Raw genomic sequence first — 26,677 nt, forward strand, 5'->3', positions numbered from 1 at the left:
AAAATGCACATGATTGGTATTCTGCGGCGAGCGCGGGATGGATAGGATCAGATCAGAGTTGATACAGAGCACCTCCATACTGGAATACAGAGCAGAGCCGAGTGAAGGGAGAGACTGGGGGGCGCACACACGCGCACACACACACACACACACACACACACGCACGCACGCACACACGCACATACACTCACGCATGCACATACACACACACACACACCACCACACAAACACACACACAGACACACAAAGTAAAGGGATTGCTGCCTTGTTTGCATAATTCCCTTTTACTCAACGCAGAAAAAGCAGCAGATGAAGAGAGATGCTCCAAAAAAACAGCAGAGTTGAACTCAAGGAGAAAATGTCCCGTAGCGAAACCCCCTCACTCACAGCTGCTCGGAGATCAGGAAGTGAGTCGAGAGGAGTCAAGAGACAGGGAGGGAGGGAGCATCTAGGAGGAGTGTGTTAGCGCCTGGCGCAGGAAGCAAGGCGGCAGGAAGGGGGGTGGACGAAGAGAGAGAGACGGAGAGTATGTTCAGACTGCGAAACACGATGAGACAGCCATGAAAGGAAGGCCTGCCAAGAGGGGAGAGACTGAGAGACAGTGTCAGAGCAGGAGAAGGAGAGGGGCGGATAGAAAGGAGAGATAGAGCGAGGGGCCAAAGGAAAGGAAGAAAGATCAAATGAAAGAGAGAGAAAGGGGATAGCTAGGGAAAAAGATGAAAAAGGGTAGCACCTTCACACACACACGCCTTTGAGAGTGGATGAAAGCAGTAGTGTGAGTGTGTGTATGTGTGTGTGTGTTTGTGAGTGTATGTGTGTGTGTGAAAGCAGGAGAGAGAATGCCTCTTCAGACGGGAGAAGGTGTGGGTGGTGATATAGCGCCGCGGATCGGGGCTGGGGGCCGGGGGGGGGGGGGGGGGGGGGGGGGGGGGGGGGGGGTAGAGTGTGTTAGGATGAATCAGCACAGAAGCAAAAACAGAACCAAGAAACATGACCAACCATCCTCAGGAGGAGATTTAATTAGATTAGACGGTTCTCTACTGGCTGCTGCTCGAAAAGGGGGCGGTGTGTGCAAAATAATGGGAAAACACGCACACACACACACACACACACACACACACACACACCCCTGCACTTTTCTCTCTCAGTCAGCCCTTGGCGAACCATCGGGGATGCTTTTACCTGAACGTCTTCCCACATCGGATAACCGAGCTGCTGAGCGTATCCTTAAATCTGGGTCAAGCTGTAAAATCACCCCTCTTCACAGCAACCCGGCTGTCAGGTGGAGGCATGACTGCTGCGCGCAGAGGAAAATACTCGCGCAAAGCATTTTCCTTTTCCACTAAATAGGAAATACTGTTGCTGTGTCATAACGGACATTGTGGCTTAACTGCAGGAATAGAACATTAGAAAGGGAACTGTGTGTCATGCTGAATGAGCTTTAGCCACGAGACATTGTAAATAATTTGACTTGAGTTGTTTGTTCATTCGTTAACCCCATTAGTGGTACTATGAATAATTTGTAAAAATGTGTAAAATCCAATCATAGTTTGTCAAAAGTCATGAGCACAACTCAAACTGAAAGTCTCAGGATCAGTGTTTCAAAGTTTGAGCTACAGAGATAAGATGGTGCTTGTGTACACACTGTAAAAATAAATAAATGAGAAGCGGCATATATGCTGATGCATATATGCTGATGCTTATATATAACAGTCAAAAGTTGAGAAAACTCAAAAATCTGCGCGCATCGTGTTGCCTTGATAATTTGCGTTTTCTCAACTTTGACGGTTTTAACAGTGCACGAGTGTATATGTGTGTGTGTCCTGCTCACCGACGCAAGTGCAGCGTGTGGTTCTGTGGAAGCGCGGTGACACGAAGCTGAGGCGCGGCGTGCTGTAGGTGGCCAGGTCGTGGGAGTCCAGCACGATGCTCTGCTCGCACTGGGCGCCGCGGCACTCCAGCCCCGAGCAGTTCTTGTCCAGGATGGCCGACACGCGCAGCACCTCCTCCAGCTGCCGGCGCGAGGCGCTCAGCTTCTGTGTCAGATAAGCCGCCTTGTAGAAGCTGGCGCCGCCGGCCCCGGCGCCCGCCGCCCCTTCGGGCGCCGCCATCTCCACGGCGACCAGGAGGTCCAGCTGCTGCGTGCCCCCGACGGGCTGCAGGCTGAGCACGTGCAGGCGGTCCTGCTTCTGAGACGCCGCCGCCTGCTGCAGCACGCGCAGCACGCTCTTGAGCTGTGTGGCCACGAAGTCGTGGGGCCGGGCGCTCTCGAAGCGCACCGTCACCGCCTCGCGAAGCATCTCGGCCGAGGCCTGCTCCACGCGCACGCTCACCGGCACCGGCACGGCGAAGCGGCCGTCGCTCACGCTGGCATTGAGGGAGTAGCTGCCGGCGTCCAGGCCGCCCAGCGCGATGATCTTGCCGTCGTGCGGGCTGATCTTGAAGAGGCTGCGTTGGAGCGGCGCAGCATGCCCATAACCCAGCGCGTCATAGGGGTCGGCGTCGGTGGCGTGCAGCTGGCCAATGACGCCGCCGGGGAACTCGTCCTCCATGGTGACGATGATGACCTCCAGGGGCAGCGCCACGGGCCGGTGCAGGCTCTCCTCGATCACCCGCACAGTCAGCGTGGACGAGGAGGACAGCCGCGGCTTGCCAGAGTCCCTCACCTAGGATGGGAGAGGACGGTTAGAACCATGGCCGTACCAGGAGCACCTTGCTTACTTGCTCACTCAGTACTGAACAAACTAATAACATATGAGGAAGATAAAGCTGACAACTGCTACAATCTGGAAAGCTGTCATCGATTATATCAGGCACAGCTAAATTATGCAAATTATTTTGGCGCTGGCCAAAAGCAATGTCTACGATAGGTAACTTGTCCTCAATACAATTACTCTATTAAACAGGACCTGCAGAACTGCTGTTTTAATGTCTCACCAAAGCTCATTTCCTGCCCATGCTGGACAGTAAAGTCTGATTCTATTCTATTTTATTGAAAGAAAACGGGAAGTTTGGTGCATTTGTCTCTCGTGTTCGTTGTCTCTATTCTACATTAATTGAATCAATCAATCAACCCCCGGTCACATTTGTGGATAACTTTTTATCTAAATCATTCTGCATTGAATAATTGAATTGCATCAAATGGAATTGTGTTAACAGCAGAGATATCATGAGGAATGAAGAATTATATAATCAGTCATATTGCCTCATTGTGAGAGTCACTCCACCAGTCCATGTGTCGCATTGTGCTGCCCACGTCACACTGTGCCCTTCAACTCACCAGAGGGCCATTCATCAGACTGGCTGAGATAATGAAACAATGTAGGAAATACTGAGAATAAAGTACCCCAGGCCAGGGGAATTGCTTAGTCCTTCAAAAAAATTATTACACTGATAGCCCAAAATCGCTTAATGTGCCATTAAAGAGCTTTTATAGTGGATCAAGGTCGCCGCTAGGATGATAACAACAAAGAAGCCGGGGACGGTTTACCTAACGTGCTTCTTCTCTATCGCATCGAGAGATCAAGGTGAAAACAAGAACGCATTATTGATACAATAAGAAGTCCCGAGCCCCCTTTGCACACACATTTGCAAGTTGTTTGCATCCAGTGTTTATTTCCTACCTGAATCTGGATAATATACTGAGGGGCCAGGTCCCTCCGAAACACCTGATTGGCCACCAGCGTGCCGTCCTTCTCCAGCACAAACTCCCCTCCCTCGTTGCCCGTCAGGATGCGGAAGTCGAAGGGAGGGCCGTTGTGGGAGGAGTCCTGGTCCACCACGGACAGCTGGAGGATGCTGGTACCGATGGGCTTGTTCTCCTGCGTGGCCCAAGAACAGGCACGTGTCAACGGGCTCTCTCTCAGGGTTCTTACACAACCATTATTGCAGTTGTTAGAGAGCGGTGATTATTCAACGACCAATTGATTGACCAAAGACATTCTGTGACAGCAAGTGATGCTCTTGTGGACACTCCCTGTCAATGTTACATGCTTGTCACAGTGTCCTTCCTACAGGATGTAAGGGTATTCACCCCCGGGCAACTTTTATTCTTTAATTCACTCTCTAAAGGGAAGGGAAGTGTCAATCCCCCCAAGGTCCATTTATGCACACACAGCGCAAGATATATAATTTACTGAACAGAGTTCTCAATTCAAACAAGCCCAATGAAAGGCACTGTCTGGTGTCATTTAGATATGTATAACATGAAGGGAAGTTTAGGAGGTATTTGTGTTTGTGTCTAGCAGGTTATTCCTTCTCAGGCCCAGGTACCCGTAGATTGCCTGTTGGGATCCGTTCATGCACAATGGATGGATCCCAATGTCTGTTCCTGGTGAAAGTGTGCATTCCTTTAAAATGGATATAAATGTAATATAAAATGTGTCAATATTGTCATTAAGCATTTGGTTCATGCATGTGTACAGGGAGCAGTCAGGCCCGCCCCTTCCCTCCAGCAGCCCTGTTAATCACAAATGCCTTTTCTGCAAGATGCAAGATGGCGGCGCATGCACAACGCGCGGTTTGGCGTCCCTCCAGCTTTTGCGAATTAGTGTTTATTTACCTGATTATCCAACTTCCAACATTTCACTCAAAACACTCAAGGGAACCGAAAAGACAACAGAAACTCACTATTGGATATACATCAAAGCTGCAAAATCTTAGTTTTGGATTACCCGTTCAACTTCGATCAGCTCCCTCCGGAGCTGATCAGATCACCGCGACTCGATGGACAATTCTTACCGACCGGAAAGACTCGTAGACGGAGACGCGACCGCAGGCAGAAACAGGGTAGAGGGGTTGAGTGCGTGCGAAGCTAAGGCTAAACCTGCACCGAACTGCGCTGGCTAGCATTTTCCTTGCCAATGTGTGTTCTATGTTCAACAAGCTGGACAAACTCAAGATATGGACCCTCACACAGAAAATCCTTATGGACTGTAACGTCATGTTTTTCACTTAACAAAGACATCCCAACAAGCACATTAGAACAAGAAGGACGCTCTATCTTCAGAGCGGACAGGACTGCAGAGAGGGTAAGAGCAGTGGAGGCGGCTTATGCATTCATGTAAACAAAACTTTGTGCACGGACTCTGTTACTGTTGATGCCTATTGCTCTGCTGATCTGGAGTATTTAATCTTGAGATGCAGGCCCTTCTACCTTCCACGTGAGTTCAGCTGCATTGTCGCTATTGCTGTGTATGTTCCCACTGATGCCAACAGTAAAGCGGCAATGAAGGAACTTTCCATTGCCATTAATAAAATTCAAACTAAACATCCAGATGGGACTTTTATTGTCACTGGAGACTTTAACCATTGCAACCTGAGAACTGTTCACCCTAAATTTCACCAAAATGTTACTTGCTTCACAAGAGGTAGTAAAACTCTAGACCATTGATATACTTATGTTGCTGCTGCCTACAAAGTCACACCCCTCCCTAACCTTGGTCATTCTGACCACATTTCTCTGTTTCTCACTCCAAAATTCTCTCCTCTCATTAAATGTGTGAAACCCACAACAAAGGCCATTAAGGTCTGGATGGAAGATGCAGATCCCACTCTACAAGACCAACTTCAACACACTGACTGGAAAGTTCTTTTTGCTGACGCCACCAAGGACTCCCATACCAACATTCACACCGTAGCCAAATCTGTCATGGGTTACCTCAACGTGTGTGCAGAGGGAGTGACTACACACAAAACAGTGAAACTATTCCCTAACCAGAAACCCTGGATGAACAAGGATGTTTGCCTTCTCCTCAAGGCCATGGCACAGCCTTTAGGTCGGGAGACCAGGAGGCATACAGCTCTACTAGATCCAATCTGAGGAAAGAAATATCCAGGGCCAAACACAACAACAAGCAAAGGATTGAAGAGCACTTCAACTCCTCCGACCCTTGGCGTATGTGGCTAGGCCTACATACACACTCACCAACAAATCCCCATGCAACTCTCCCCCACCCTCCTCCACTTCCCTCAGTGGAGGGAAGTGGAGGAGGGTCTTCCCACTTCCTTCCCACTTCTTCCAGGAGCTCAATGTGGACTTCAGGAGAACCAGGAGCAGGGCACACACCCCCCTCCATATCAGCGGCGCTGAGGTGGAGCGTGTTTTTAGCTTCAAGTTCCTTGGGGTCCACATCACAAAAAATCTTTCTTGGTCCCTCAACTCCTCCAGTCTGGTGAAGAAGTTGCATCAGCGCCTTTACTTCCTTCGGACCCTTAAGAAAGCAAAGCTTTGACCTAGGATTCTATCAGACTTCTACCGCTGTACCACTGAGAGCACACTTACAAATTGCATCTCTCTATGGTACGGCAAGTGCAACGCTGCCGACCGCATGGCACTAAAATGAGTAGTCAACTCTGCCCAGACGACTATTGGCTGTCCACTCCCCCCCTTCCACAACACATACCATGACCGCTGCTTAAACAAAGCCAAATCCATTATCAAGGATGACACCCACCCAAACCATGGATTTTTCACCCTTCTCCCATCTGGCAAGCGATACAGGAGCCTGCGCTTCCGCCCCAGCAGGCACAGCTATAGCTTCTTTCCAGAGGCTGTCACACTGTTAAACAAACCCCCACCCCCTGTCTAGCACTTGACTTTTAAATGGTTACCTGCTTACCTGTTGCATCTCACTCTCTGCAATGTTTACCTGTTTACATTTACTGCTTTGTACTATATAACTGTTTACATTCGTTACTGCACTGAACTGCACCATCTAGCACTTTTAAATGGCTACCTGCTTACCGGCTACCTGCAAAACCTGCACAATATACATAGATATACTACATGTATATATATAGTATTGATATATAAATGTCTATTATACTCTTGGTACATATTCCTCCTATACTTCTGACAAACCTGTATTTATAACCTTACACTGTACTAAAATAGCACTTTGGTATTTAAATGCTTCTTTTGCACTTCGGGTTAGACGTCAACTGCATTTCATTTGTTCTCTACTTGTACTCTGCTAGTGAGAATAAAGATGAATCTAATCTAATCTAATCTTACCTGTATGACGGTGGTGAGGTTGGCCGGGTAGAAGGTGGGTGGGTTGTCGTTGATGTCGGCGATGTCTATGTTGACCGTGACGGTGGAGGACAGGGCGGGAGAGCCACTGTCCAGAGCCCTGACTGCCAAGGTGTAGCCCGAGACCTGGGGGAGGACATGGAGGGGAGAGCAGCTTTACCGGATTGAACAGGCTTTGAGGAGTGTCGAGGGCTGCGGAGGTGGCAGCTCACAAGCAGTCCTTTCAAATGTTCCAAGGCCCAGTGGATTTACTGATGTTGTGGCTCACTGAGACAGCCTCACAGCGAGAGCCAGCTCACTCCAGCTTCGCTCTGAACTGGGTTCACTGATACGGGGGGAATTTTTGTTTTTGGAATCGCCAAGGAAACTTGATTTGCCGAATTTCAAGGAAACATGACCTGCTTAATTCTTTTTTTTTCTTAAATCAAAGATTCAGAAATGCAAATAAGATTCAGGAACTCACTTGAATTATGTTAAGACAGCATTTTTGGTCAAGGACGTGGTGTAACACCTTGACAACATTTCCATGGCAACCTTGCCTTCCTAAGCTCTCTCAATAATGGTGACCTTTTCACACACGAGGACCTACTGGGAACCGCTACCACATAAGAATCTAGGTTAAAGGTGTCTTCCTCGCATCATAATACACAGCCTTGAATTGTGAAATTCCTCCGCATCTTGTCTCATCAACCAGCATCGATGGTCACGAAGTCGACAAATGTCACTTCTAGTATACAAAACAGTGCATTACGGTTGATGTTGGACATCATCCAAGGATCAGGGTAAATCTTGGATATCAGGAGAAACCTTTTATACCTCAGCCCTGAGCAGCTGCTATATTACCTGGGATCGTCCCCTTGGATTATTGTAACTTCTTTCTGACATGTCTTCACCTTATTCTGATAATGTGAGAATAAAGTTATTGCATACTCATGCACAAGCTCAGACACACACAGATCCAACATCCTCTTGGTGCTGTGGGTTTTCCGTTCATCCATCTCCAAAGTAAAGGCCTAAATAAGCATACAGTGGAGAAATGCAATAACAGCGCAGCGAAACAACAGGCTGGTGCCTTTGAGATATGAGCATATGAGCTAGAGTCGTGAACATATTCCGGCCTGCTTAGGCGAGGGAGAAATTGGAATAGCCTGTATTGGAAACAAGATGGTAGATGTGTATTGGAAATAGTGTACACTTAGAAACGCATCCACACACACACAGACACACACGCACGCAGAGCTCTTGTGATGACGATGTTGCGTAGAAGCAGTCACTCAGGGAGTGGTTTGTTTGCTCAAGCACAGCGAGGCTCCCGTAAACACACACACATACCTGCAAAAGGCTGATCTAGGGACTTCAGATCCCGTCAAATCACAGACACCACTTTCATCAGCCACACACACACACACACACACACACACACACACACACACACACACACACACACACACACACACACACACACACACACACACACACAACCTGTCGTTCTCTTTCTGAGCACGCTCAGATCAGCTCTTGCCAAGCGCAGCTCACTCATGAATTCTTTATAATGGGAATCGGAACACATCTGAACACTTGAAACTCCCTGGAGCAGGAATACATTAAAGTCATTTGATAACGCTCCACACTTTGTGAATAAACAGGACTATGGTACATTTATGTGTATCTAGAGGACCGGTAGCGTTGATATTGGTTTTGTTGTCCTTCAACCCTCCAAATTGTGTGTACGTGTGTAATAATTCTTAAAACATTACATATACATTTTTTTTCTTTCTTTGGGAGAGGTCTTTGCAATGCTGTGGTGACACAGTAACTGCCACAAAAAAAAAGAAAAGAACCAAAAGCAATCAAAATATAAGCCTTTTTTTAGCAGGCTGCTACAGCACAGTCAGTGGTTTATCACCAGCTCACACTTTAAGAGAACCGCTCAAGGTCAAACCTGATATTGTTTACGTTGTTGCTGCCACCTGAAGGTTAAACTACCAGTCCATCACATGAAAGCATACAAACAAGCCGCCTTTGTTGTCTGCCTTGAGATTCTACATCACAAGTGACAAACACCGTAGCAGGTTTAAAGAGAGGAGACTACTTCTGGACTTGACTTGACATTTTGTCTCCAGGTTAATTATTACTTTGATCATCAGTAATTGTACAGATTTTGACACAGTCTAGACAAAGTTTGTCTGAACAACCTCTAGAAGGCTATTGTGCATAGCCAAATGCTGATAAATTAATATCAAAATATTCAGGTATTTCAGTTGGATTCAAGACCACCTGATTATTGGTCGTTTGGACAGGATTTAGTGTGGGTTTCGTGCGAAAAACCCAAAGTAAAAAGATGGTTGCCTCAGTTGTCCTCAACTCTCTTTGTGTTCAGGAAAGCGCAGGTGCATATGATCAAGCTGTGGTCGAAAGGGTCTGGGATTGGACCCCATGGTCTCGGGCTGCATTCAGTTTGATGCAAACAATTTCAGACCCCTGCCAAGTAAATTGATGGTTGTAGAAGGGGAGGGGATATGTTTCCTTATTCTCTCAAATGGCTTTGTGTTCAGGACAAGTGCAGACGCATGATACATACTCCTTGGCAAGGGCAAAGACTGGTTTGCATCCATGTGTGTGTGTGTCTGTTTATATATATATATATACACGTGTGTGTGCTGTATGGATCCATATATGGTCTACATCCTTACCGTCTCGCGATCCAGATGCTTGTTGACCTTGATCATGCCGCTGAGCGGATCGATGAAGAACTGGTTCTCCCGGTCGCCATTGACGATGGAGTAGAGGATGTCCCCATTCACGGGACTGTCCACGTCCTCCGCTGTCAGCTGATGACAAAACACAACGACGGTACATCGGTACACCATGCAGAGGCCTGATCAAGACTTAGTCAAAGAAGTACCCAGAGGTGTATGTGTCACCAGTTTACCCAGTGTTCGGCGTTGCCTTCATAGCACCTGTACAGTGGCATGACGTTGGGGGGGGGGGGCTGGGATGGCACATGTCCCGACAGCAAAAATTGTATGGGCAACCCAGAGTCCCTTACCTTAAAGGTGACATATTATATCCCCAGGTGTGAGTGTGATTAGACGTTACAAGCCGTTCTGCCTCTTCTGACATCACAAGTGGGTGTGTCAACCTAGATGTGTGCTGGATAGATCAGTCGACCAGCCTTCCCATTGGACTGTAACCTACGTGGCCACACCCACTTGTGATATCAGGAGAGTAAGGTTTGCAAAACTGCTTGTGACGGCTATTCACACTCACACCTGGTGGTATAATATGTCACCTTTAATGGGCCGGACACACCACTACTATGTCTGCCAGTATATGGCCAGGAGAGAGTACCCTATTTACCACCAAATCATAGCGCCGCACTGGGCTTTGATACCTGCAATGGTTGACCGGTTGAGTCCCTGTGCCTCGCATCGTTAATGAAACAGCGCACACACTAATGCGGCCGTATTGTATACTTGTGTACTTTGAGGTTGTGGCGTTAGACCGCAGTCCGCCAGCCGTCGACACGTGTTTGAGACACACCTTGACCACCGACTCCCCGATGGCGGCGTCCTCCGACACCACGGCGGTGTAGAGGTCGCGGCCGAAGGTGGGTGCATTGTCGTTGACGTCCGTCAGGTTGACGTTGACGGTGGTGACGGCGCTGAGCGGCGGGCTGCCGCCGTCGCGGGCCTCCACTGTCAGGAAGTAGTCCCGGCACACCTCGTAGTCCAGGGGCTGGGCGACCGAGATGGACCCTGGGGTTGGGGGGGGGGGGGGGGGGGGAGAGAGGGAGAGAGAGTAGATGTTTCCATATGTCCAGGAAGGAAGAAAATGTTTGTATGTATGGCTTCGGAAAATAATGTATTTATAAATACGCTGCATGTAATATTGCCCTTCTGGAGTTTTTCAAATTGCCGTGCCAATTATTGGCACGGCAAATAAAGAATTGTTTTTCCTCCACACGTTTACACCTCTAAATGTCAGCTCATTAACTTCTAGATCTATAGATATAGATAGATCTCTAGGTCGATGAGGCCAGTCTGCGACTCTATCCCCTCGACGGGACCAGACAACAACACATATGGCGGACCCTCGGCGTCCCTCCGGCCGGGGCTCACCGGTGAGGGCGTGGATGTGGAACTTGGCGTGCTCGTTGCCCGAGCGGATGCTGTAGGTAATCTCAGCGTTGGTGCCGATGTCCTTGCTGGCAGCGTAGACCCGCAACACCTCCGTGCCTACGCCCACATCCTCCGGCACCGTGGCCAGCTGGTCGCGCCGCTCAAACACGGGTGGGTTGTCGTTGACGTCCAGCACGGTCACCGTGACGTTGACCAGCGAGGAGAGGCGTGGCTCGCCCCGGTCTGAGGCACGCACGGCGATCAGGTAGGCAGGCTGCACCTCGCGGTCCAGGGCCCGCTCCAGGGCCAGTACGCCCGTGGCCCCGTCGATGGAGAAGGAGCCTCCTGCCGAGTCGGCCAGGGAGTACTGCACCTGGCGCCCAGGCCCAGCTTGGGAGGGAGAGAGAGACACAGGGGGAGAGAGAGAGAGAGAGAGACAGAGAGAGACACAGGGGGAGAGAGAGAGCGAGAGACAGAGAGAGACACAGGGGCAGAGAGAGAGAGACAGAGAGAGACACAGGGGCAGAGAGAGAGAGACAGAGAGAGCCACAGGGGCAGAGAGAGAGAGACAGAGAGACACAGGGGCAGAGAGAGAGAGACAGAGAGAGAGATAGATTAGAAGCATCAAACTGAGTGGATAAATCCTGGATCATATAAATACCTAGACAAGAGCACATAATCATTGTTTAATCACTGGTTCAGTCTATTCAGTACTATTGTTAGCATTCTGCAAAATATTAATTATGTATATATTTGTACATACTTCTCTTTTCTCGTTTCTAACTTGACAACTACCACTTTGTTTTCCTATCACGTCCACTGCTGCAGTAAACAATATATGAAAAAAACATGCTTCAGAAAGATCAAAAGTTGACCCAATTATGCCTTGAGGGTCTGATCCACACTCAGCACATCATCTTGGGCGAGAAAATCCTGACATCAAACCGTGACCTCAGCTGTTACCCTGTTCAAAGCTATTCCTCATATGGGCTCCATGGCCCCGGGAGAAGCCCATCCAAATTCTAAACACCAAATAACTATGCATGGTGGAAAGATCAGAAGAACAAACGCTGTCAGTGTTGGTCAGTGTAGGCATTACTTTTCCCCACTGTAGCTTGTCCTTCCAGATGGTTGCAGAGCATGTCAAGTTAATTGACTAGAAAAGTTGGGCTTGGTTGCTATGGCGAATTGACCTACATTAAGGATACCACCGATTGGAATATGGAGTCAAATAGGAAGAGCCGGCGGTTGGAAACAGAAAGATATCCTACCATTTAAAATATGGCCTTTATAAAAGAAGGCTTTTTTAAGCACTTGACAAGATTGTTTGTGTGTGCGCGCGTTCTTGCGTGCGGACGTGTGTTTGTGTGTGCGTGCGTGTGTGTGTGTGTGAGCGTGTCTGCATGTTGCGTGAATTGCTAGTTAGGGTTGATTGCTGCTGAAATTGACATGGTTAACATGTCAAGTTCATGTTAACCATGTCATGAGAAGCATGTAATGAGCAACATTACACAGCAGCACCATGTTAATTGTCGCCAGCATTAAGCTGAAGCTTCTCAGACTGATGTGTTATTTAGTGAGGGGATGACCCAGCCTAAAGCAGTTCTAAGGACATGTGCAGTGAAGATGAAGACAGCACACCTGACCACCAGAGATGCAGAGATGTCCAAAGGCAGTTAAGGATCACGAAAAGATGAATGAGAAAAAATAATGAATCCACTCAGCACATTTTTATGCTTAACCTCTCTTTCTGCAATCCAAGACATTGCCATCATCACCAGTACACATATATTAACTCTGTATGTAAATGCTTTTGACCTCTAATGCCGTATTTGGCATTTCTGCATGAATCCTGCAAGAGCTTCCCCTTTGTTGTGATCCTTTTGTGTGATTTATAACACAGCTTGCTCAATTTAACAGCCCCCTCTCCCATCTACATGGGAATAAACATCCTAACAATGAAGGACAAACAAAACACTGTGAGGTATTTAAATGAGGGCTGTGAAGACATGCCACATGTTTATAAACCACTTCTCGATTTATTCCTCCAAAGCATTCAAATGTCAGGTTGGAATTTCAATGTTTTGTTGGGTTATGACAGCTGTGACATTATCCGTTCAGGTCTGTGTGACTGTGTGTGTGTGTGTGTGTGTGTGTGTGTGTGTGTGTGTGTGAGTGAGTAAGTGTGTATATTTATGTTTGTGTGTCTGTGTGTGAGTGATTGAGGATGTATATGTGTGTGAGTGGATGTGTGCATGTTTGTTTGTGTGTGAGTGAGTGAGTGAGTGAGTTAGTGAGTGAGTGAGTGAGTGAGTGAGTGAATGAGTGAGTGATTGAGTGTGTATATTGATGTGTGTGTGTGTGTGTGTGTGTGTGTGTGTGTGTGTGTGTGTGTGTGTGTGTGTGTGTTCACTGAGTGATGACAGCCATCCCCAGACCAGAGATCAAAAGGTCACATGCTGTATGAGCAGATGGACCCCGCCTTGTCACATGACCCCGGGGGGCCGAGGGAACCTCCCCTTGTGAGTGATCACGGTTTTTCAACCAGATCATTTGCATATCGCACCGTCTTGCTGAGGGATGCCTTTTCGTGGGGAAGAGGTCAAGGAAGAGAAATAGAGAGACAGAGACAGAGACAGAGAGACAGAGACAGAGAGAGACAGAGACAGAGACAGAGAGAGACAGAGACAGAGAGAGACAGAGAGAGAGAGAGAGACACAGACAGACAGACAGACAGACAGACAGACAGAGAGAGCACTGGAGAGGGAGAGAGAGCCAGACAGACAGAGAAGGGCAGTCCAGGGAGGTCACAGAAGAGAGCAGAGGAGGGGCTTACCTTCGTCGGGGTCGATGGCCTGGATGCGTGTCAGCAGGGCCCGGGGCGCCGTGTCCTCGTACACGCTGGCCGTGTAGTGGGGCAGGGAGAAGGCGGGCGGGTTGTCGTTGACGTCGGTCAGCGTCAGGTACAGGAGGGCTGCGCACCACAGGCCCCCGCCGTCCTCCGCCCGGACCACCAGGCTGTAGGCGGGGGTCCTCTCCCGGTCCAGAGCCACGGCCGTCCTCAACTCGCCTGAGAGGAGGGGGATGAGAGGAACACAATAAAATAGCTTGTGTACAGCGCACACTCCTACGTTTACAGTGTGGTTTAAAGGTTGGATTGCATTATAATACAAAGTAATATTAATATATTGGATAAGAGATAAAGGATATTGAACCGGAGTAATACCCTGAATCGAGGGTCTGAGAGGTTTATTATTATCATGATGTATGGCAACAAGATCAAAGGAGCCAGGCTTATGGGCTTAGTCTGAGCCATAATATAATATTCATGTGAATGTAAATATATAGATGGAGTCGTAATATTAATGGTTATTTTCTTTCAACTCATGTCAATCTATATTTATGAATCTCTATATAAATACATTAATCTTATTTTCTGTGTTTATACGCGTGGTGTGTCCCGTAGTCGAGCAATTCAACTAATGCGGTGCGAACAACCGGTCATCGTCCCTTCAGTCAGTCGGTCAGGGTGGTAGTGCGGAGGTCCTGCAGCGGACGTACCCGTGTCAGGGTCCATGGTGAAGTCCTGGGCGTTGGGCCCGCTCAGGGTGAACTGGATCCAGGCACTGACCCCCACGTCGGCGTCCGTGGCTCCGACCTGAAGCACCGCCCCGTCGACTGGGATGTCCTCCGAGACGGACGCCGTGTACAAGGGCTGGAGCGCGACAAACCGACAGAGAGCAGAGTTATTCACAACACCTGTCTTCTTAGGTGCAGCCCTTTATCCCGGCCGAGGCCACGGCAGCAATGTGACCAGGAGGTCTGGTGTTAATGAGCTGTAAACAAAACATTTCATGCATGTTTCATCATCCGCACGCGTGAAGTAATGTCTGAGGATACACCGATACAAAAATGAATACAGATTATCTTCTCGTAAGCTTGAGCAGCGGAGTCCTGTTTCATAGCATGACACAGTGCACACACGGGGGGTTACAGTGGAGGAGATGGTCTTTAAAACGCCCCTCCCTACCTGGTCACAGACAGGACTGTTGTCGTTGGTGTCCGTGACTGCGACTTCCACTGTTGCCCTGGTAACGAAGAGCCCGTCGCTGGCGGTGACGTTGAGTGTGTAGAGGTCCCGGTCCTCCCGGTCCAGCAGGCCCTTGACGTACATCTTCCACTCGCCCTGAACCAGGCCCAGGGCAAACACCCCGCCCCGGTTCCCCCCTGGACCACAGATGGAAAAGGACAGACAGGCGTGATGGCAGGGTGAGTGTCGGGTGCTCAGGCTTAAATAGGGGGCCCTGATTGGAGACTATCCGCATTCCCGCTACCAGAGCCACGTCAGATATTTACTTAATAAATTCCCGTTATTTTGACAAACTTCCGCCCTTTGACAGTGGTGGAGTTTCATCTTCTTTTCCATATTTCTTACATTCTATCTTTTATTTACCATCAAGGGATGCACGCCCGGATTACCTCTCTGTACCCCATTTGGTAGAAGTAATTTTCCTCAAATGACAGGACTCCCAAAGATATGCTGCTTGTCATTTTCCCCATCGAGTGGAGTTGCATAGGTGTGTGTGTGTGTGTGTGTGTGTGTGTGTGTGTGTGTGTGTGTGTGTGTGTGTGTGTGTGTGTGCGTGTGTCTGTGTGTGTGTGTCTGTGAGTGTGTGCACGTGCGTGCGCCTTTGTGTAGGGCTCAGTACTGTGGTGTGTGTTTCTGTGTAAACTTCCATGTCAACCACTGAGAGCCCTCCAACTACTGGAGCTCTCTCTCATAGCCCCCCTCAGTGCTCTTATCACTGATGAGTTCACCCACACACAGATGCACACTTCCACAAGCAACGGCTTACACCTCAACGCTAACCCGCTGGGCCTCACTCCCCTGCTGTAGAAATAGTGGGAAAGAGTGTAGTGCTGAAAGGTGTGTGTGTGCACACTTGTGGATATGCACATTTGTGTGTGTCTGTTGGGGCGTGGGTGTGCATGTGTGAGTGGTGGAGGGAGGGCCTAGAAGATTCCACGTCTAATAAGTAAGAAAGTTAAAGTTTTCAGAATCCTTCACTCATTTCACTTAAGACAATTACATGTTGCAGGTGGTTATTTCATTTAATATATATATATATATATATATATATATATATATATATATATATAGGACGAACCTTTAAATAAATAAAGCTGCAAAGAAATTCTGGCCATCTCAGTGAATTCATGCTGTTTTCTGAACTGCTTTCATCAAGGTGTGTGAACACCTCTAATAGAAAGGAGGATATCTTGGATATGTCTATACAAAGGGATTACACCCCAAAATAATTCTTTGATACAAAAACAAACAAAACTCAAATAGCGTTAAAGCATTAATTAAGCACCCGTATTTAGCTTCAGATCAAATTGAATATGTCCCATTTCATACAGCAACAACCACACTTAAACAGATTGGGTTTTATCTTCCGGCAGCAAGGGGAGGAATTCCTTTCGGTATGTCTTCCCTATCTGCTTTGTGCACATCAAATTGGTTTTCCTTTTTTATCTTGTGAGCGAGAAAGGTCACTTTTGGCTAGCTTTCTGACTTACACACTTTTGGCGTTTCAATTCATTCACTTGGTTTTTTCCATGCTTTCCCTCCAGAAAAACCCAAAACCTAGGGCTATCATTGCTCTCTAGCTGTCATCTATAAGGTCATGTCTTTCATTCTCAGCCGTCGTGTGTCTGCGTTGGCTTCATTAGAATGCCACCCAGCAGAGGATTCCCCGCCTATTTAAAAGTCCTTCATTAACGCTTCGCTTCCTCTTATCCTCCACCCACTGGCCCACACTCCCCCATCAGCACTCCTGTCCTCTGTCACCCTTCTCTAGGGGCCCTCCCAGCTTCATCATTACTCTCTCACATGTCAATTAGCAGGGACGAATGCAGGGGAAGAAGGGTTCCTGATCAACATCTCTATAATAAAGCGTTTTAGCCTTCCACCTGATTTCTTCTTTGTATCCGTTCTGCCATTGTTCCTATTTTTTAAACATCATTATCTTTTTCTTGGGCTTGTGCATGTAAATGAGGAAAAATACACAAAATGAACATCTATCCCGTAATTGGCTGTCGTATTGTTGTCATTGGGGGATTGTTGCTATGACAGTGACCTCACATTGATTTGTCAGAATCAAAAAAAATAATAATTAAAAACTGTAGTTTTTAAACTTTAGCATGACTCATGTATCCTAAAGTTTGTGGCAAATATAGTAAATTATGACCAGAGGCCAGACAGCCTTCATCAAATACATGTCAGATTGTGAAGTGTGTAAACAGTTCACTCAAACTATTTAATATCCCTTTGGCCTTGGGCAAGCTGTAATGTACTGGGCTACTGTGAAGGGGTGTGGAATGCTAATTTTCTGTAGAAAAATGTACACATATCTGGCATAGCTGATATCAGCATGAAGAAAAATTGCTTTCGGTGCAGGACACTGTTTGTTCTGTAATCAGGCCGAGTTCTAGATATATGCAAATCCACTGTGCACGCAGAAACATTATATGAATTATAAATTGTATTGCATCTTTAATTTAATATGATGAGATTCATCCTCGTGTTTGCACAGGGTTGTTATGATGGACAGTGACCATCACGTAGCTCCCTGACAAGTTGATTAACCTTAATAATAACAACTCTTACAATACCGATACATACATAAATAAATGTACATAAATCCGGTTATAAGGGAGGTTTAGCATCGGTTAAGCATGAACAAAGGGATGGCCAGAAATGTCTAGGACAAGAACCAAAAAAATCACTTACCGGTTATGTGGTAACTGACTTGGCGGTTAATCGGAGAGCTGTCGTCATCTCTGGTGTTCAGCACTGCCACCACCTCCCCTGGTGGGTCGCTCTCCCGCACAGAGCCGTGATACCTCTCCTCCAGAAACGTTGGGGGGTTGTCATTGACATCGGTCACAACCACTGTCACCGAAGTGGTAGATGAAAGAGCAAGGTTCTCCCCGAGGTCATAGGCTACCACTGTGAACGTGTAGGATGGATCGGTCTCGTGGTCCAGCTGTTTGAGTGTGGATATCCAACCGGAGTTGCTGTCGACACTAAAGACGCCAACCAATCGGTCTTGTTCCCCTGCTGCTGGCTGGGTCGCTGTCCCAAGGCTGTAGGTCACCTGACCATTGGCTCCGGAGTCTGGATCCAATGCACAGACTTGGATTATTCTAGTTCCAACAGGCATTCCCTCCATGATCATAGCCTCGTAAGAGTTGGATTCAAAGGAAGGCTTGTTGTCGTTGAGGTCTAGCACCTTGACCTCAACATCTACCGTGGTCACAGAATCCAATTTTGCCTGCTGAACCGTCGCAGTGACCTTGAAGTAGAAGGCTTTGATTACCTCATGGTCTAGAGGCTTTTCAAGCTTAATGATGCCTGTATCCTTCTCCACCACCAATACCGCATCTTGGTTGTTCTCTCCAGTCTCACCATTCACCAGGGCAAAGGCAGCAGAGAGAGAAGCATGTCCAAGAGGAGTGCTGAGGCGCACCATCCCAATGGAAGTGCCTATGGGGGTGTCCTCCGGAATGGTGAATGAATACTGGGGTTGGGTGAAGGAGGGGATCAAAGCATCCGGTGCGAGAACATGGATGTAAACCGATACCAGAGAATGTCTCACAGGGTTGCCGCTGTCCACAGCCTTGACAAAAAACGACAGTACAGAGTTCCTCGTATGGCTGAAGCTTCCTTTTGTAACCATCCAACCATTGTCAGGGTCGATCTCCAGAATATCCACCACTGGTACATGGGCCTCACTGTAAAGGGAGTACGTCACTTTGGCATTTAAACCATTGTCAGGATCATAAGCCTGGATCTGGGTTACTAAAAATCCTTTTGCAACGTCAGATTTGACCGAAGCTCGATATTCTGTTGCACGGAACTGGGGTGCATTGTCATTTTCGTCCAATATGGTTACTTGTACTGTGCAGTAAGAAGCACGGCCCCCAGAATCCTGGGCTTCAACTGCAAGAATTATGTCCTTATTGGCTGGGTCCTCACGGTCCAACTTCTCTACGGTAGTGATAAAACCATTTCCATCAATGCTAAATTGGTCCCTTCCCACATCATTAACAAAAGAATAGGTGATTTTGCCAAAGGCCCCTGGGTCTGCATCAGTGGCCTTCACCTGAAATAGAGACAATCACAAACAATGAATTCATCTGTAAGTATAGATATTTGCACACGATAGTTGTATCATGTATTAATATGATTGATAAAGGAAGAAAAAGCATTTGCAGATTTTAATTACCTGTATAACTTTGGTGCCAATGGCAGCATTTTCTCGTAGCTCTGCATCATATGTACTCAATCCAAAGAGTGGGCTGTGCAGGTTGGCCCCCAGCACCTTAACATGAACCTGTGCAGTGCTGGTGAAAACGCCGTCAGAGACTGAGACGTTCAAGCTGTAGGCAGGCTCCATCCGTTGCTTACGATGACCAGACAGAATTATAATCCCTGTTTTCGAGTCGATCAAGAAATTCATCCTCTCGTTGCCGGATAGGATGCTGTACACCAGCTTTTCTGAATCTGAGCTGTCAGCATCGGACGCTTGGACACAGGTCACAAAGTGCCCCCTGGGGGCGAGCTCGCTGACGTAGGCCTCGTACAGGAGCTGGTTGAAGACCGGTGGATTGTCGTTCATGTCATTCACTACAACCACAACTGACACCTCGCTCCTCAAAGGTGGGAACCCGTTATCCGTAGCCCTGACGGTGAAGTGATAGCTCTGGACTACCTCATGGTCAAGCATACGAGCGGTTAGAATTAAGCCGCTGCTACTATCAATGTGGAAGTAGTCTGTGCTGTTGTGCGTGTCTGAGAAAATCTGGTAGCGTACTAAGCTGTTCTTTTCTGAGTCTGAGTCTGTAGCGATAACTTGAAGCGCTGGAGTACCAATCATAGCGGTTTCTGACAAGACAGCCCTGTAAGACATTTTTTCAAACAAAGGTTGGTTGTCATTCACGTCTTGAACAATCACATCCACGTCTACTTCAGCACGGGCTCCAGTCAGATAGTCCGTGGCTCTCACAGTTAGCCGGTAAGAGGATGCTTTTTCGTAGTTCAGAGAGTGTATGACACTAATGACTCCTGTGTCAAACCCAATGTCAAACTGGAGGGACGGATCTCCTTCCACAATAGTGTAGATAATGCTTTGACCTTCTGGGCTTGTGGCATTAATACCAAGGATTGGTGTGTGCACTGCAACATCCTCATTCACAGACACAGAATAGAATGGTTTGTCAAATACTGGCATAGCTTTGTTTACTACAGTGATGGGGAACTCTACGGTGGTAGAAAGAGGTGGGTGACCACCATCTCTGGCGTAAATAACCATCTGGTATTCCACATTGGATAGGTCTGATTCAAAGGCCTTCTTGAGGGTGAGGATTCCTGTATGCCTGTTGATTTCAAAATGCCCGTGGCTGTCCTTTAGGTAGTAAGAAACCTCTCCATTGATTCCTTTGTCCCGGTCTACTGCCATGACTCTAAAGATATGTGAACCTGGCTCAGCCTCGACTTGTACAGCCGCATAATATGGCAGCCCAACAAATATAGGATTGTTGTCATTGATGTCCTCAACTTGGACTTTGACCATCACTCTAGCCACACGCTGGCGATCGTGTTCCCTGCCTGCTTCAACGACTAACTCATAGTTTTCCTGCTCTTCTCTGTCAAAAGGTACTCCTGTGGTTTGAATTACGCCAGAAGTTGGCCGGATTCTAAATCGCGTGCCAGCGTTTAACAGTGTGTACTGAAGAGGTTCATTAAGACGGTTTCCCACGGCATTGACAACAGCAACTTTGGTGATGTTTGTTATATTCTCCTGGATAGACGAAGAGTAGATACTTTGCCCAAAGCTCAGACCAGAGTCGAGAGCTTCTCTGACCAAAATGGTAACCAGAGCTGTGCTAGAGAATTTACCATCGGAGACTTTCACATTCAAGCGGAAGCGTTCTTTCGAGAAGTTGTTGTTTTTTACAGTGATGATTCCACTTGAGGAATCAATGGCAAAGTGTTCCAAAATTCCATCTGTAAGGGAGTAGGTTAGCTCTGTAGGTACGTTTCGGTCAGGGTCAATGGCTGACACCTTCAGAGCCTCCACGCCCACATAGGTAGGGAGTAGCAAGACAGTCTCGTAGGCATCCTGGGTGAAATGAGGAGGTGAATCATTGGTGTCAACTACCTCTATGATGACCTCGGTGGGACTGTCTGCTGTCAGCTGTGGTCTTCCACTGTCCCTTACATGAACATGAAACTGGAAACTAGAAAATGTCTCGTGGTCTAGATTGGCAATGGTCCTGATGGAGCCAGTGCCGGAGTCAACCGTAAAAAACAATTTGGCAGTATCCTCAACAATCTGATAAACCAACAGCGCATTTTGATTGTGGTCGGCGTCAGTCGCCTTTATCACCAAGGGGGAATCATCTGAATTAAGAACCACACTGTTGACTGGGGCAGCTTCGCTTATGCTTCCACGGTAACTCAGACGCTGGAACACTGGGGTGTTGTCATTCTCATCCACGACTTGAATGTGCAGGGTGGCATTTGAAGCCATCCCAGCCATGTTGGTGGCCTGGACCGTCAGCGTGTAGGATGTTTGGGTCTCATAGTCCAGGGGCTTATGCGTAGTGATCACGCCGCTATATTGGTTTATCTGGAATTTCCGCTGGCTGTTGCCTTGTTTGATGTCATAGGTCAACGTGGATTGGCTCACTGCATTTATTGTTGTAACTGAAGTTCCAACTGCAACATTCTCTGTGATTTCAGCCTGGTACTCAGGTTGAGGGAATTTTGGTCCGGCATTATCAGAGAGGGTAACACTAATACGAGCAAGCGTGGTTGTGGACAGGGATGGGGAGCCATTGTCGGTGACTCGGACAGTCAGAACATAATGACCAATGGAAGACAGGTCCAAGTCACGGGCAACGGAAATGATACCCAAAACGGGCTCAATTTGGAATGCATTCCCAGCGTTTCCTGAAACAATAGAGAAAATAAATATATGAAAATATTGTGTTTGAATTGGATGAGTGTGTGAAGTACATTACTGTTTCATTTGATTAAATTTAAATAATGTATAATTAATAAATAAAAATACTTTTTACCTCCTTCAATTGCGTAGTAAAGTTCTGCATTGGCCCCTTTGTCTTTGTCCAAAGCCGTGACCTGGACCACGGCCGATCCTACGGCCGCTGACTCATACACAGAGCCTTCGTACAGAGTACTGGTGAAGATGGGGACGTGGTCATTGACATCTTCCACCTCGATTAACACACGCGCCAGTCCTCGTCTGTAGGGGAACTCCTGGTCTTTAACCTAGTGAAAAAATAAGATAGCTGGCCTTTATAGAGCTATATTAACATCTGGGTTTTCAAATCTGAAAGACTTGTAATGCTTGAACAACTGCAATGCTTTAAAGCATGATTGCTAGACCGCGATTCTGGATATAAATGAAAGGATGATTGTTTTCTTTTCATCTGCAGGAAACAGCTTTGTTTGTGTATAGCATTGTAGTCAGAGTTCGAAAGATAGACATTGAGTGCTCCTTATAACTGTTATGGCCCCTGGGGACAAGCTACTTCCAACAGTGGGTTTGAATTACTAGGCTAATGAGATTGATGTTCATGCCTTAATCTGAGACTCTGAAAAACAGTTCAGTGAGATCAGACAAAAACATCACACTGGTGAATATAAATAGGGCAGCATTAGAATCCAATTCGTTACAAACCCTTTGGATTTTTCAATGTAAAATTAAAATATCTAGTAAACTCATGTTGATCATTTATAACAAACAACTTGTGTTATCTAAAATACTTAAAAAACTGTTAATGCCACTGGAACAGTAAGGGTACTTTTTCCAAATTTTCTGCCCGAGATTAATACAGTACATTGTATCTTTAGTAATCCAAAGATTTCATATGTTTTGAAATAAAATATATATTCAGAAATCCATATGCATAGCCAAGACACAAACGTTCTGTGTGCGCTGTAAATATGAGATATGAAATACATTTTCCATTACACATAAGATTACAGACAGTGGACCTGCTGAGACTGATAATACCAAATTTAATCAGTGCACTATGCCACCAAACGAAACATCCCCTATTCTCCATAATATTCATGCCTGTTCATAAACGGTGAAGCATTAGTTTCAAATTGACTACATCAGATCAATAACTAATTCTTGTAGTGTATATTAGCTGGTACGATGAGGTGTTAAAACTGCATATTCTGTTCCTGGCTTTAATCTGCTACTCAAGACAGGACGTCAAACGAGTAAAGCGGATTCAATTGACTTCCTTCAAATGCAGTAATCAAAACTAATACAAGCCCCTAAAGACCTCAAGTATGTTCATTGTGGTTCGCTCCTTAGTTCACAGACAGAAACCTACACATACACATGCACAGAGTCACAGACACAAAAACACACACTTTGAATGCTATTACATTTTAATTAAATCTAAGACCATGGGACCATTCCCGCATTCTTTTCATTGGTTCTTTAGAAATGCATCCAATTTCCTCTGATGAGGCTTGAATACTGCTATGTTACTCTTTTGTGATTATCATAATTGCTAAATTATGGATAAATGTGGAACGTCCGACGATAACAACAGACCAATTTTATTACACGATATTGGGCTCACCATAAGTCTCTTTATAACTGCATTTATATGCCTTATTCCCCATGGTTTGCAGTAAATAAGTAGAGGGTCAGAAACCATAATTGGGAAAGGGGGGTGGGGGGGCGTTGCAACAGCATGACTTGTAATCGGCTAATTATCTGGAATAATCATCCAATTGGACTGAAGGCGCTTATATACCAAGTGGCGGGCATTTATGGGAAGCTCAGCGAGAGAGACTAATATCTAGTTCCTCCAACCGCCTCTTATGTATAGTGTATGCATAGCGACCCGAATCCATTCCGCGTAAAGGGGAAACATGTGATTACATCCACACAGGACAAAGCCAATCAGTTCTTAGCTCCTTCGCTTCAGATCTCAGGGGATAGTTCAGCTACATATGATGTATTTTCAGAGCCACAGGTTTCATTTAGTTCAAAACTTATTCGGATGGATGGATATGAAAGAGTTTTGACAGTTGAATACTGTAGACTCTCCGCTCGTGTGTAACCCAATGGCCTCCATCACAGACCCTACGTCTAACTATTCTACAGTCAAACTGCCTCGTTATCGCTTGCTGGCGAGCGCGACGTGCGTACCATGACGGTGAGGATGTGCTGGGTGCGGGCCTCGTGGTCCAGCCGCTCGGCCGTGTACACACTGCCTAGCGCCGGGTCGATGCGGAACAGGCGCAGGCTGCCGGGGTCCACCGCGCTGTGCAGTGAGTAGGCCAGCCGGTGGTGCTCGTCGCGGTCCAACGCCAGCACCTGCACCACCTCCGTGTCCGGGGGCGTGTCCTCCGAGATGGCGATGTCGTAGGTGGGCTGGGAGAAGATGGGTGCGTTGTCGTTGTTGTCCAGGACGCTGATGAGCACCTGGGGGGCAGGTGGAGAGAGGGAGATAAGGGGTGAACAGAGTGAAAGATTAACACGGGAGGGATTTGTAGGCTTCCGGTCAAGAGTTTCAAAAGCAGCCAATCAGCATATCTGCCAGGCAAAAGGTGGTTCAAATTTGACCAACTGTAACATAAATATATATATATATATATATATATATATATATATATTACAGTAAGGAGAATGACAATGTACAAAAAGCATCCTGTTTTAGTGTGTGTGTGTGTGTGTGTCTGTGTGCTTGCACGTTTGTGTGTGTGTGTTTCAGCGGGGTGGCAGCACGGTGTGTGTCGCGAGCGACGTGTGCCCGAGGGCAGCCGCTCATGGAAAAAGGCCTGAGTCATCAACGCTAGTCGTGCGGCACACCGTGTGCATCGGAGGAAAAACAAGAGAGCAAACGTTATCAGCAGCAAGACAGAGTGACACGGTGAGGGGGAGATAAAGACAGGGAAACCAAAACGAAAGAGTGGGGGGGACGCAATAACACAACACATTAACAGTACCAGAGAGATGGAATCCAAGAGAGGAGACACAACACAAGGGGGGGAGGCTTCTGGGCTTAGCTGCTAAATTTAAACCGCCGCACGGCAGCCTTCTGTTGGTCTGTGGTTGGAGCAGATATTTTATTCCTAACCCCTGCGGGTGGTAGCCATGCCGAGACTCCATATGGGAGCAATTGCTTGAGGACACACACCCACACTCACACTCACCCACATACACATCTTTTCTTTGTGCTTACAGGTGTGTGTGTGTGTGTGTGTGTGTGTGTGTGTGTGTGTGTGTGTGTGTGTGTGTGTGTGTGTGTGTGTGTGTGTGTGTGTGTGTGTGTGTGTATATTGTACATGCAAATGCCTATCCAGTAAAGCTCTGTTCCATTGTTATCAGCACAAAAAAAACAGCGCAGGTTAAACCTGCTGTAGAGGTACTTAAGTGCAGTCTGCTGTACTTTAGCGAGAGAACAGCTAGGGGGATCAACAAGTGAAGAGAGCGTTACTAAGAGACCGTCGGCAAGGGGTACAATGATTTTTTGAAAGACTGAATGAATGAAATGACACTTCAGTACACACACTCTTCCCTCCTCTTGTCGCCCTCAATTCCCTCTCCATCCAACACTTTAACTGCCTTTCCCACCAAAGAAACGAAACACGGTTTTTGGTGAAATTATTTTCTATTGATATTCTATGGAGGATATGTATTCTGATTATTCTGTTTCATTGTGTGAGTGTGTTAATTCAGTAGTCTGACTTTGCATAAACAGAGATACGCAATGCATACAAATGGAGAGAAATGGCTTTGCTGTGAGCAGCGTACATGACATGATACATGCATGGAGACCCCAAATGGTTGGAGATTCAGAATTCATAAACATGTCAATACTTTTCCTTGTTGAGTAAAGTGAATGCCCTTGGTGCACATACCAGCTTGTTAAATGTGTGTGTGTATGCGTGAGTGTGCCCATCTGGGGCGTAAAACATATGTTGTCTCACTCAAACGTCAGATTTCTTTCTTCACTTAATAAAAATGCTAATATCATAGGCCTGGGACAGTACACAATACATTATGCAGGCTTGTATTATCTTTTTGCGCGTATCTGTGTGTGTGGGGCTGTCTTTACATGCATGTGTGTTATGTGTGTGTATAAACCGGACAAATCACATTGAAAACCAAATACATATTTTTATGGTAAGGCCTATATTGTCAAAATATTAATCTTGTTGGCAACCACCCAGGATATTGAATATGATGTTGAAGAGACACTTAAACCTCCACTTTGTAACTTTTCTACTGCAGCTATTTATTCCATTCAAACATGTCAGTCCTGTCAGTCCATTTAGGGACTTTTTCACTATAAAGCATTTTATTCTGGACCACATATGCCTCCTAACCCAATAGAGAAATCGCAAGCGATCTCCGTCTTAATCTTAAGGTACAGCCACACCAAACGATTTCCACGGGGG

At 46.8% G+C, this 26,677-nt stretch overlaps 1 protein-coding gene across 1 annotated transcript in view; it reads right to left on the bottom strand.

Annotated features, from left to right (window-relative positions):
• The window catches only part of fat3a (FAT atypical cadherin 3a), a gene marked incomplete at its 3' end in the record, with an annotated part of 149,039 nt that overhangs the window by 15,025 nt on the left and 107,337 nt on the right, over positions 1 to 26,677 (bottom strand). The window contains 13 exon segments of the mRNA XM_079732103.1: positions 1,832 to 2,666; positions 3,624 to 3,821; positions 7,016 to 7,159; positions 9,727 to 9,864; positions 10,577 to 10,791; positions 11,155 to 11,544; positions 13,991 to 14,224; positions 14,716 to 14,869; positions 15,185 to 15,381; positions 17,948 to 19,322; positions 19,446 to 22,174; positions 22,303 to 22,513; positions 24,423 to 24,698. Of these exon segments, the coding sequence (XP_079588229.1) occupies positions 1,832 to 2,666; positions 3,624 to 3,821; positions 7,016 to 7,159; positions 9,727 to 9,864; positions 10,577 to 10,791; positions 11,155 to 11,544; positions 13,991 to 14,224; positions 14,716 to 14,869; positions 15,185 to 15,381; positions 17,948 to 19,322; positions 19,446 to 22,174; positions 22,303 to 22,513; positions 24,423 to 24,698 (7,096 nt within the window).

The sequence above is a fragment of the Pollachius pollachius genome (genome assembly GCF_949987615.1).
Source record: "Pollachius pollachius genome assembly, chromosome: 3".
NCBI classification, from domain to species: Eukaryota; Metazoa; Chordata; class Actinopteri; order Gadiformes; family Gadidae; genus Pollachius; species Pollachius pollachius.